At 49.1% G+C, this 12,703-nt stretch overlaps 1 protein-coding gene across 1 annotated transcript in view; it reads left to right on the top strand.

The window, feature by feature from the left end:
• Positions 1–6,919: 6,919 nt before the first annotated feature.
• The window catches only part of CHSY1 (chondroitin sulfate synthase 1), a 73,375-nt gene continuing 67,591 nt past the window's right edge, over positions 6,920–12,703 (top strand). The window contains exon 1 of the mRNA XM_014874582.2: positions 6,920–7,191. Within this exon, the coding sequence (XP_014730068.1) occupies positions 6,920–7,191 (272 nt within the window). The remainder of the gene's footprint in view (positions 7,192–12,703) is intronic.

Genomic DNA, 12,703 nt, shown 5'->3' with positions numbered 1-12,703 from the left:
ACATGGTCAGGGATGGGTTTATTTAATTCAGTAAAAACATCTGCAAAATAAATAAGCGGGTCTTAACTGAGCATATGCTAATCTTTCTCTGTCTCAAGACTTGCTTCTGGCTAGGACTAGGGATATGGCTTTTTGCCCAGTTCTAAGGTTTAATAAGACATGTCAAGTGAAAATGAAATGATGCACGTATTTCTGGAAGCTTCAACCTTATTTCTCCTTTTATTTTTTTTTTTTATTTTAATCCTCAAGTTCCTGAATTTTTCTGTCAGACACTTCTAAGCTATTGAACAGGGTGGGAGGACGAACCTCAGTTCATAAAACTTCTCTTTTGGCTCACAACCTGCACAAGAGGGAAGGGTTTTTCCTCTGACTTCAAATGGAAAGCTCTCCCCTGACCACAAGCATTATGGAAAGGTGGTTGCTTGCTGCTTTATAGCTCAGGAGTGAAGCATATGCAGAAAGCATTAGGTGAAAGTGAACTATTTAATGAATCCATTGTTCCTGGTTTGGTATGAATTCCCAAGAACTTGAATTATGAAAGATCATATTAAAAAGCCTTCAGGAGATTCCCCCCCCCCCCCACTAGGGCAGTTATACAAGAAGCCTCTTGCTTTACTCATACAGATCTTCTGGAAATACTTCTATCTGGAAGAAGCTGGGTAATAAACTATTTAATTACCTGATTTTGGTATTAAAAATCCAAAAATCAAGCAAGCAAGTTCAAAGGCACAAAAAATTCCTGAAAATGTTACTTGCTTGAGAAGTGCAGATAAATATTTTAGTTGCTTTTAGATTATTTATATGCTGGAGGAGCAGAGTTTTTTGTTTTCTTTAAATTGCAGATGAGATCTGGATGCATAGTTCTCTTAACTATTCATCAGGAGATACTGAGCACTGGAGTTAAAACTGAACAAAACATCCCACGTTGTCAGACTCAAAAATTATTTGGCTTTATTTAAGCCTTTAAAAAAAACATTGTGAAACGAGGAAAGATTTTAAGAGTGATATTGCATACTTGGGCGTTTAAAAAATATGTTTCTTATGCTGGAAATTTTTAATAACAAACAGAAGAGGGAGTTAGGGGAGTGAGGGCAATGGGGGGATCTGTCAGCAGAGCTGTTCCCAGGTGTTGTAGAGTTATCTGTGTCTCAATCAAAGATCAATGTGAATGAAAACGATAATTGCACCTGTATCTACAAGGAACTGCTGTCCTTGCAAAATCTGAGTGCAGGTGTGAAATGCCAGTACTAACAAATCTCATCTGCTGTGTTTTATGCAGTTCTCTGCTATTCTGACTCATAACTCAAGGAGCTGGGCTGTTCTGCAGTGGCTCTGTGCTCAGACTCTGCTGATACTCAGCTCAGGTGTTTAATTGTTGGATTTGGTTTTGGTTTTTTTTTTTTGGAGGAGGGTGTTTGTGTCTTATTCCCCTCCCTAGAAGATGACTGTGCATTCCAGAGCTCTGTGAAGGGGGATGGCATCCAGCCTGAGTCTCCTGTAATTTTACCAGCAGCCTTGTTGTTACTAGCTGAATTTAAACCCCTCAAATGCTGTTCTTTCTGCCTCCTGCTCATGCAGGCAGCTCCCTTCTTTAGCAGTTGGGTCCTTGCAAGCCTGGCTGCACGTCAGCACACATCTCAGCGTCAGATCCACCTCCTGGATGAGTTTTGTCCTTACACAGGATCAGTTCACTTTCAGGGATCAGTTTAGCCACAAGTGGGGCTCAGCACGTTCCTGTCCGTGCTATAGCTGAACAGTGAAACTATGCAATTTCCAGCTGTAAAAAAGCTGGTCTAGTCTTGGATGAGCTGGAGCTTTAGGTTTTTCTTTTTTTCTCCCTCCTTTGTGGAATGAAAGCTTGGCTTTTGGAACAGCTCTGCAACCACAAAGGAAAAGCACACGGCTGCTGGCTGGGTGGTGTCCTGGCCCGGCTGAACCCTTGTAGCTGATTTTGTGAGACCTTCCAAGCCAGCCTGACACACACCCTGCCCATATTCCCAGCTCCAGAGCCAACGACTTCAAAAACTTCCGTTGTTTCTTTTATGAGAAACCAATGTCTCCAGTGGAATGGGTGCCCTCAGCTCAGCTTTAGTGGGGAAAATACACATTTCTTGTTGAAGGTTTCTGTGGCAAGGCACTGGCAGGGAGGCAGGTGCTGTTCTTGTGTATTTATTGCTATGATTTTATTTTGAAGTGCACACCTGCTAAAAAGCACTTGCAGCACAGAGCAAGATCTCCACTGGTAAATTTACAATTTCACTCTTCCCTCTATCATAGATTCTTTGTGTGGTGGTTACTGAGCTGGTTCTGTGGGTAACAGTTTGTGGAGGGAGGCAGGGAAAAAAACTTGGATAATTTTATTTAAAGAAAATGGAAGGGAAATGGATACCCTGAAATACCTGGAATTTAAGTCTAGTTCTAGTACCCTGCATTAAAATGGGGAGTTACTGTTAGCTTGGCCTAAAAGATGCACTTTGAAAAAACCAAAAAACCCCAGGTTGTAAAGCTTTATCACATAGTGGGAGAGGGCAACACTACCTGTGAATTCCATTTCTTAGGTAATGTAATTGCCATTTCTTTATGTGTCTTGCTTTTGGGGCTATGATATCTTGATGCTCACTTTTTAAACACACTTTGTGGGCTTTTCCAGTGCTTCCTTGGCTCAGGTGCGGCAGCCCTACATCCAAAATGCATCAGTCCCGTCTGCAGCGCAGAGCTCCAGTGCCTGGTTACACCCGCAGTGCTGCTGCTGTCACCGGGCAGGTGACACCTGGAGGAGGAGCGGGAGCTGAGGAGCAGGAGGGTTTTCTTTCCATGGCATTCCCGCGTCTCCCGGCCGGGAAGGCGAGGCCGCTGCACTGCGGGGCCGGGCCGGGCGATGGCAATGTCGGGCTGGCTTTCACAGCGGGGACAGCTCTGCGCTCCCTCCAACGGGCACTTCTGACTCATCCGGCTGAGGAAAAGCTGGGACTGGGCCGTGGCAGCACCAGAAATAGGATGGGGAGGGGGGAAAAAAAAAAAAGTGGGTGCTGGAGCTGAGAAAAGAGTTTCCGCATCATTTGGGAAAATGCAGCGGTGCTGGAAATTCTGTGACAGAGACAAATGCTACTGGTTGCCCAGTGAGATTTTTTCCACCATGAGTCTGTTACATTGAATATATGAAATATGCTCATTTTCCAGTGCCTGGGCAGTTTTTAAAGTATAAGTTTGAGTACTGGAACATTCGTAATTAAAGTTTCTGGAGCATTTGGGGAGTAGTTCACTTCTGTTAACTTATTTTAAAATGTGGTAAAAAATGTATCTTGTAGATGGTACATCCTGCAAGTGTTGGAGTGAGCTTGCTGGAGATCAAAATCATTGGGTAAAAGAAGTGGTAATAATGCAAGATAGATCTTTCCTCTCCAGGACAAAGTCTCCTATGTGGAAGAAACTTTTCATTTGGTATTCAGGTTCTTTATTCCAAAAGGATGACATTTATTCTGTATGCACACACATACACTGTCAGCTCAAGGACTTGGCTTTTTCATTGTTTAAAAATAGGATTACTGTTTTGTTAATCTGATTATGAATCTAAACCATGTGGGCCTGTCAAGTGGGCTCTCATGGGCTGGTCTGGGTGCTAATCTCACTGGAGGGAGTGGGATGGGAGCGTGGAGATGAGCACATACCATGTGCATCTTCTGCAGGTTTTTGGAGAGCCCTTGGAATACTTCCTCTAGCCATCCCTCAAGGAGCTGAAAACATGCTGCATAAAAATGTGTTTATGCTTGTTGACTGTGTTACAAAAGAAAAATATCACGTCTTTGAATATATAGTAACCATGATATATAGTGACAGCTATTGAGACCAAGAGCTGTATTAATAGGGAATGGCACTTAAATGTGATTATGCAGTATGACCTTTTACTGCCATCCAGATTAAAAATACTCTCTAGGTAGGTAACAGTGTTATAATTCCACTGGAAGAACTAAGCCATGCTTTTCAAATTTTCTCTAAATCTGTTTTTTTCCCTTTTTTTCCAGCAGCTGCTCTATGCAAGAACAGGGGGCAGAAGCAGTAAAAGGGGCATGTGCCTGCTTAGCACTTTGGAACATGAGTTTGGCACAGTAAATGACATAAAGGGAGGCATGTGGATGTGCTGTGGGAGTTGTGTGAGCATTGCAGCATTCCCAGGTGGCACCCTTTCTTCACAGCTGGACATCTCAGCCTTACAGCCAGGGGGGTGATCTCCTACAAAATCTGACCCTGCCTCCACTCCAGGTCAAATCCTGGCACCAGGAAAGCTCCCCTTCCTTCTCCTGCCCCTTCCCAAGCATTCTCTGACTGTCCCTGCACATGGTGAGCTCCAGGACCATAATTATTCTGGAGGTGCAGCAAGGTGGGAACGTGCCCAGGAGAGCTCAGGGCCGAGGAGATCCATCAGGGGAATGTGCTGCTCTGCTTCATCATTTCCATGTGTGCTGAAGTTGTACAGAGTTCTCAGTTCTGATGACTAACTTCTTTTCTTTGTGGGAAGAAGCCAACTGACAGCTCCTCAGCCCCAGCCCCAACCTTTCTCTTTTTTATTGCCTTTTAACCAGGCTAGCTCTGCCTTTTCCTGTAATTCATAGGCCACAGTGGCTTTCCCTTAAATCAGGAGATTTTTACAGCTGATTTGGAGCAGGCAGAGAGTAATCTCATTCCTGCTCATGGACTTGCCAAATGTGCCTCTCTTGGAAAGGAGTGGCCTTGCTTTTTTGTGGCTTGAATGTCTCTTGGTGTCGTGTATTTCAGGATCTGATGAGCAGGGTTGTAGGGAGAGGAGAGAAGCAGAGTTTAGTGAAGAACCTTTTTTAAGCACAATAAAAGATCCACGTGTGGAGAGTGGCACAGGCTGAGGATAACACCAGATTTCATGGAAAGGATCAATGCACCAGTAGTTAGAAGTAATTGTGAAGCACTGCAAACCCTGGGAAGCAGAAAGGAATTACAGTGGTGGCTGAGGAGGGGATGGAAAAGATGGAAAGATGGAAAAGTCCAGCTGCCCTTTGCCAAGCAATGGTGTTCCTGCCCTTCCTGGATTTACCTGCCTTGTGTGTATTCCAGTCTGAACTGCTCTTTCTCTCTTTCATCATTTAGTTCTTTTCTCCCTCTTCACACAAACACTTCTCACTCAATACATCTTTGTTCTGCCCATGGGCACACAAAAGGAGATGTCCTGCTCTTCTTTCCTGTTCACTGTTTGTATTTCTTATCTACTTTCTATTTGTATTCAATTTTATTGTTGTTTAATACTGTAAGTCTCGGTGGCACTTTCCTTGTGTTATTTGTGCTCCTGACATCACAAGTTCATCTGTGCTGACCTCAGTATAAGGATGGCACCGTCCCAAGAGCAATAAACACCCCAAAAAAGCTATTTTTTCAAGACATATCATTGAGGTCATTAGATAAGCAGATTGTGTCATTACCTGCTCAATCCCAGAAACAAGACAGTTACTTGTGATCATAAAAAATCTGTCATGGATGTCTCTCTTTGGTTTATTGCTGTAGAGTATTAATGTGGTGTGACATCCTCTTTTGCAACTGTTCTTGCTCAAGAGGTTGCTGCCGTTACACCAAGACTTTCTTCTTCCCAGCTCATTGTGGATGACATCATGATATAAATAAAATTTAAAATGGAAAAGACTGGCAATTGGAAAGGCTGAAGTGGGCAGGAAATGGAAGAAACCACAATGATAAGCAGGAGGTCAGTGGGTTGTACTTGATAAGTTTCTTCTGTTGAGACTGGAAGGCTTTTTTCCTGTGAAATGTGAGGGGTTTGTGGCTGCAGCATTTGAAGCTCAAGCGCTCTGTAGATGAAATGCACATGGAGTCAGCGTGGACAAAGGAAAAAGAAATCTTCAGACAATACAGAAAAAGTCTTCGATCTGTTGAGCACTCACTATAGCCTGCAGATGGAAACAGACTGACCTATTTCTGGTTGGTTTAATTAGCAAGGTGGGAAAAAACAGAGAGTGCCTGTGCCTTGGCTCCGTGTCACCACAGCTTGTGCTGCACAAATGCACCAGTGCCAGGCAAACAGGGCTGCAAGGCTGCTCCTCACTGCCTGCATCCCCTCGGTGTCCGTGTGTGCCGTGGGGCAGAGCCGAGGCTTGGGCACCAGGGACCTGACCTGGTGCCTATCCTGGATCTGTGTCCCATCCTAATCTGAAGGGCTGGGCTCCCAGTTCTAGCTCCTGAGCCAGGGTTTTGCCATGGGGTCTTGGTGCAGGGTGCTGGGATGCCCGTCCAGGGGTTATGTCCAGGGTCTCAGTCCCTGTCCCCAGAGCCGAGCATCCACTCTTGGCCTCCTGCCCCTCTCGGTCTGGACATGTGGGCTGAGGTTCAGGTGTCCCTGTTCTGAGGTCCCCGTGTGGGATGCTGGGCCAGGTTCTCTGTCCCTGTGTGGAACGCTTGGTTAAGGTGCCGGTCCCTGTCACAGAACCACCGACCGGTTTGGGCTGGAAGGGCCCTTAAGGCTCATCTCACTCCAACCTCCCCAAAGACCAGGCTGTTCCAAACCCCGTCCAACCTGGCCTGGAACACTTCCAGAGATGGGGCGGTGCGGCTCCAGAGTGGTGCTCCGGGAGCTGGCTGCCGTCCCGGGCTCACACCGCGGCTCTCGGTGCCCCCTGCCCAGGGCCGTGTCCCGGAGCCCCGCGCGGGGCGGGGGCCGCACCGGGGGCTGCTCGGCGGCGGCTCCGCCGCGACCGGGCGGGGCCAGGGGCAGCGCGGCGGGGCCGCACACGGCGCCTGTGCCGAGGGGCAGGGCCGGGGAGGCGGGCGGCCCCCCGCTCCCCTCCCTCCGCTTCCCGTCCCTGCCCCTTCCCCCATGGCGGCGCTGGGCGCCTCGGCGCGGCTGGCGGCGGCGGCGGCGCTGTGAGCAGCGGGCCGGGCGGGCATGGCGGGCCGCGGCCGCCGCGCCTGGCTCAGCGTCCTGCTGGGGCTGGTGCTGGGCTTCGTGCTCGCATCGCGCCTCGTCCTGCCCCGCGCCTCCGAGCTGGCGGCGGCGGCGCGGCCCCACCGAGCCCGCCCGCAGGGCTGCCGCCCGCCGCCCGCCGCCGCCGCCGCCGCCCCGCCGCGCCGCCCCGGCCCGCCGGCACAGAGCTTCCTCTTCGTGGGGGTCATGACGGCGCAGAAGTACCTGCGGAGCCGCGCCGTGGCCGCGCACCGGTGAGCGGCGGGGGGCGGCGGGGATGGGGGTCCGCTGGGCGGCGTTGGGCTGGGGTCTGGGATAGGCTCGGGGTCGGTTCGAGTGGGCTCGACTCGTCTCAGCTCCGTTCGGTCGCGTTCAGCTGAGCTGGGCTTGGCTCGCTTCGGTCCCATTCAGCCGAGCTGGGCTTGGCTCGGTTCCGTCCCATTCAGCTGGACTCGGGCCGCTCGGCCGGTCGCCCCGGGGTAAAATCGCCCTGCCCGGGATGCCCTTGCAGCCGGGATGTCCCCGCCGGTCGCGGGGACCGTTCGCCCTTCCCTGGGCGGGTGCGAGCGAGCCCCGGTGCACGCTTAGCCCCGGGCGGGCTGCGGGCGGAGCGGTGCCCCGAGCGCTGCTGCGCTGCCCGGGCAGCTCGGCTGAGACAGAGGGGTCGAGTGAACCGCGCTGCCGCTCCCGCAGGGTCTGGCTCAGCCAGGTTCCACCTGGCAGGTGGCCCCGGTGACCTTGCCTGAGGGTCAGGCAGCCCCGCCGATGCGAGGGGACACTGACCGCCGGTCGCCGGCGGAGACACGGGCATCAAAGTGCGTCCCTCGGTGCCTCTGCCTTGGGCGCAGCTGCGCCGCGCTGGTGCGGTCCTTGGCTGCTGCTTGTGGAGCGAGCTGACAGCCTGATGGTAACAGAAATAAAGTTTGGGGACCGCTGTAATCCCCTGGATAGGGAAGCAAAGACCACTGTGCCAAGCCGAAAGCGTGTGCTTGGGAATGAGACCCAGAAAAGGCATCTGGGAACAAAGAGTAAAATCCAGCTCGGCTCTCAGCCGCCTCTGAGGCTGGACAAGGTGGTGAAACGGGATGAGAGGAGTCAGCCTGGGTGAAACGGTCTGTGCTTCAGACTAGTTGAGCTAATGCAGGAACCAAGGTGTCCGAGCCGTGTGTTTGTTACCTGAGCACACGCAATTTTGGAGCAGGAACAACCTTGGTGCTTTGCCCTGTGTGCCGCTCACCGTGGTCCCCAGGTGTAGCTGGGCATGGCCGTGAGTGCCACGGGCTAACGGGAGTTCTGTCAAAAGGCTCGGCAGCGTCAGGACAATCATCTCTTCTGTGAGAGATGTGTCTGTGGCTTTGGTGAAGCTCTCTGCTTTGCTGGGATATGCTCGTTGCTCCGGTGTGTGTGCCAGCAGGCAGTGCTGGGAGGCTGCACGGGAAGCCTGCTCGGGAAATCTAGAAGAGTTAAGAGCTAAAATGTCAGCTTGGGTGTACCCCTGCTCTGGCTGAGCCAGCATCCTCGGAGGAGCAGCCAGGAGCTCTGGGGCAGATCTTTAATAAAACATTCCCTTTAGTCTTGTGCTAGAACAAACCCTTCTCCGTGTCCTGCCTACCCTGGCTAAAAAGTACTTGGCCCTATTGGCCAGTAAGAGCAGGATGGCAAAACTATGTATGATGGGCCATCATACCATCGTTCCCAGCTCAGCTCTGGTTTCAGGAAATCTGTCTTTATATCAGCATCAAATGCAGTAAAATTGCTTTATTTGGGCAATCTGAGGCATATTGTCCACCAGCGATGGTTTTAATGGAAACTTAATTCCTTCTTCCAGCAGTAGACCTGTAATTAAGTTACAGAGAGCGCATGATTAATGCTTTGAAATGGGTGAAGGAATCTGTTTCTTCAGGGTTATGTTCTCCTTCACCATGTGGGATGGAGCATTTTGGATTGCTAATCTCACGGGCTGTGTAATTTAGATTTACATACGGAGAGGCTAGAGTCGTGTTGGGACATCATGTAGCAGGTTTTATGGCAGAATAGTTTGCCTAGCATCCATCAGATTTTGCATCAAGAATTCGGAAAAGGGTAATTTATCACTGTGTTGTCCAGAGTGTTCTCTGGGGAGGAATTCACTTTGCTGGTGTGGGAAGGATTCTTGTCCCTGGTTTTGCCTGTGCTTGCTGAACAGTCTCGTGCTGTGGCGGAGCTGGGTTTAGAGAACAAGATCTGCAACATCTGCTCACACAAAACAATGGCTCAAGATGCAACTTAACAAATTCAGCTAATGGAATCGGGCTCCTTCAGCCCTTAGATGGAGATCTGAGTATCGCTTTTTACTACACTGCTATTTTGGTTTAACCTCTAGAGATGATGTGTGTTCTTGGAAGAGATGGATAAAGAGACCTTAGTAGGGGCTAAATGCGTTTTTCTCACCTCCGCTGGTGAAAGAAATGAGCTAATGTCCTGGTGACAGGAAGACATCTTTGGGGGATGATGGGGAGGGGGGAAGAGGAAGACAAACCTGAAATCTTAAATGGCTTTTGATTGCCATGAAGTACTCAAGCAGACAATTGCTGGGATTACTACATTGACAAAGCATCCTGGTGAGCTGAATCGCTGGCACAGCCAGTGAAATGGGAAGCTGCTAGCAAGGCATTCCCGGGGTGGCAGCGTGTGCAGAGCCTTGATACCACGCTGAAAGGAATTAGGGATTCAGAGGCTGAATACCTCCAAATTGCTGTGGCTCAAAGGCCATTTACAGACACAGCTAAAAGGGACCGGAGCGGAAAGCATTTGCTGATCCTGGCTGCTGTGAATCCAGATAGGGTCTAACAAGAGGGGAAGCAATCCACTTCCTGAACATCAATCATGAGCAAAATGACCACTGCAAGGCAAACCAGGCCTGCGGGATTTTCGGGAGCTGCCGGCTCTTTGTAACAGTCGTGCTTTTGTAGTCGGTGAGGCAGAGAATAAGCTTTAGATCCACAGGTTTTTCGGAGGGCAGATTTGCAGCCTCAGCAGTGATTGCATCTGACAGCCAGGTTAGCAGAGCTTCCCTTCCAGGAGGCCGGTGAAGTGCAGCAGCAGGAGCCACGGTGTCGCTTGGAAGGACAAGGAATAGTCAGGAAAAGAGCTGGGCAGGAAGGAGTTAAAGGGATGGCTGGGGTTCAGGGAAAGTGCAACAATATGTGCTAATGGTTTTGCAGTTGAGGGGAGTTGTCCTAAAAGAGCTGCAGGAAGGAGAGGATGGGAATAAGCAGTCTCCCAGAAGATTTAAGTCTGCTTTCTCAGGAACAGAAATATCAGGCAGTTAACCCTATTTTTTTTTTTTTCCCTTTGCGTAGCAACTAGATTTCCTGGGAAACGTGGCAGGAGAGTGGTGTGAATGCAGTTAATGGCGAGATGTCAGCGGCTGGGCTTTGGCAGGAACACACAGCCGCAGCACTTGTGGGGTTGGGACAGTCCCCACGGCACCGTCAGTGCCACGAGGACCATGAGTGATGCCCAGGGCTGGTGCTAAGCCACCCCTGTGCTGTGGCACAAGGATGGATGCCCTTCAGAGGCTCCGTTTCTGCCTCTGTTGGTGGTGGCTTACAGGAAGCTGTGTGTGCTGGAATCCGAATACCTGAGTGCTGGGAAGAGCTTAAGTGAAAGGCAGCCAGGAGGATTTGGGGTGTGGGGGAGTTTGTGTTATCTGGCTAAGCCTGCACTTACACGTTGTTGTGCTGTTCCTAAATTCAGATGCGCATCTGTTGGGGGGTTTGGCCCAAGTTCTGGTTGCTGGCGAAGGGATGTGATGGATTGTGGAGCTCCTGCCTCTCGGGAGGGGGCCCTGTGAAGTGACTTTGAGTGTCGTGCCAGCACAGTACGTGTTTTACTTCATGTGTGAATCACACCACAGTACTGCAGTAGTGAGAACTCGGTGTCCTGCTCAGGTACCCTCTACCAGAAACATGATGTACTTGGGATCTCGACCAGTAACCTAAAATTTGTGAGGATGTTTAAGGAATGGTATGAAAGAAACACATAGAGTAACTGTCATTGATATGGGGGGGTAAGTAAAACAAAGTCACGTACACCCCCCCAAAATAACTATAAGACCCAAAACTCTGAGACACTTGGACTTTGATCTTAGCCTGACCCACTGACAGTCTGTGTGCCTGTGGGTTATGGATCCATTTCTGTCCCTCTGTCCCCAAGGAAGGTGGATGGATATGCATGGACTGAAAACTAGCATCATTTAAAATTGGAGGAGCTCAAAGGACTCCAAGAGCTGTGGAAGCTGCTGGGTTCTCCCCCAATTAAAGTTAAAGCAATCCTGCAAAAACCTTAAAGGAACTTTTCCTCAAAATTCAAATTCTGTAATGCAGATCTTAGTGACAGAGATCTGGAAATTTTAAAAAACTAGCTTTTGTTTGGTGACCTCCCATGTGTTATCTACAGTACCACGTGCAGGAGCAGCGTACTGGTGTCTGTGCCCAGTTCTCCTGCCTCACCTGTGGTTCGTTGCTTCCCCTGTAGCACGTGTTGTTGGAAGAATGGGACCTTGAAGAATAGTTATGCCAAACTAGCCCTAATTCAACATGGAATTTAGCTGCATTCAAGACATCAGTCTTTTATGTCTGTTGTCTTGATGAGTTCTTCACAAATTATGATTTTCTTCAGCGTAATTATACAAGATGACTATTTCTCAAAACTTTAGATGATTTCTCTGATCTCCTCTGAGGGAACTTCCTGAGCTGCAGACAAAAGCCAAATACATTTTTTTGTCATGGTCCTCAGCTTGGGTCTCTACAAAGGGAGCACTGTCTGCATAACACCACTGACTGTACTTCTGCCGAGTCTGCAGAGCTGATAAGCAAGATAATACAAATAAATAATAAATACTGGAAACTGAAGATAAAACATTCCAGATCTGTGCTGCTCCTGCTGCAAGCCACGCTTTTAGGCTTTTTTTTAAATGAAGAAATAACTTCTGAAACATTTCATGACTACAGTTGTGGTCACTTTTTAGAAAAGGCTGGGTTTTTTTAGCACTCTTGATGTGCACAGGGTTTTCTGTACTTCATGAGCACCTGGGAGCCAGCTGGGATAAAATCTTCTCACCCAGTTTGCTTGTGACTTGCTTAGCCTAGGGTAGGATATCCAGTGTGCAAAGCTGGGTGAGGGAGGGATAGTAAAATTGATTTGGTAGCCACCAGTACTGGAGCATTGCTGGACTCATGTCCTCTGCTTAGAGCTTTTTTTCTGAGGAAGCATTACACATTTTGTTTGTGTTTGTTTAATTTTCACTTTGATTTCCTTGTCAACACAGCCTTCTGGTTTGTGGAGTTCTGTGCCCTGTGCACTGAGAGAAACCAGGTCACACAGCATCGTGCAGGTTTTTTACCTCCTGGGGAGGGTAATAGAGAGCCTTGCTGTCCTGATTCATGCACATCCTCCTGCTTAAGCAGCAGATTCAGATTACACAGGGGAGATAAGGTTGGGATCTGTCAGGGTTTTTAAATGACCAGTTCAGTACAGTATCAGTTGTAGTCACAAGCTGATACTTCTCTCTGGACAGTCGAAATGGCTTTGACTGAAGCCCAGGTGGTCTCTGCAGGTGCAGATACAGGAGTCTGGTGGCAGAAATGTTGTGTCAATGTGTCATTTAAACAGCTCAGGGTGACGGGGCAGTGGGGAAGAAGGAGGGTGTCAAATTTCAATTAAAATATTTTTCCTGGGCTTTTTTATTATCAAACATACAATTCTTTTGCAGATACAACCTGA

The sequence above is a fragment of the Sturnus vulgaris genome, chromosome 13, assembly GCF_052056855.1.
Source record: "Sturnus vulgaris isolate bStuVul1 chromosome 13, bStuVul1.hap1, whole genome shotgun sequence".
In the NCBI taxonomy this organism is placed as follows: Eukaryota; Metazoa; Chordata; class Aves; order Passeriformes; family Sturnidae; genus Sturnus; species Sturnus vulgaris.
Note: the sequence above shows the minus strand (reverse complement) of the source record. Positions and strands in the feature narration are given on the sequence as shown.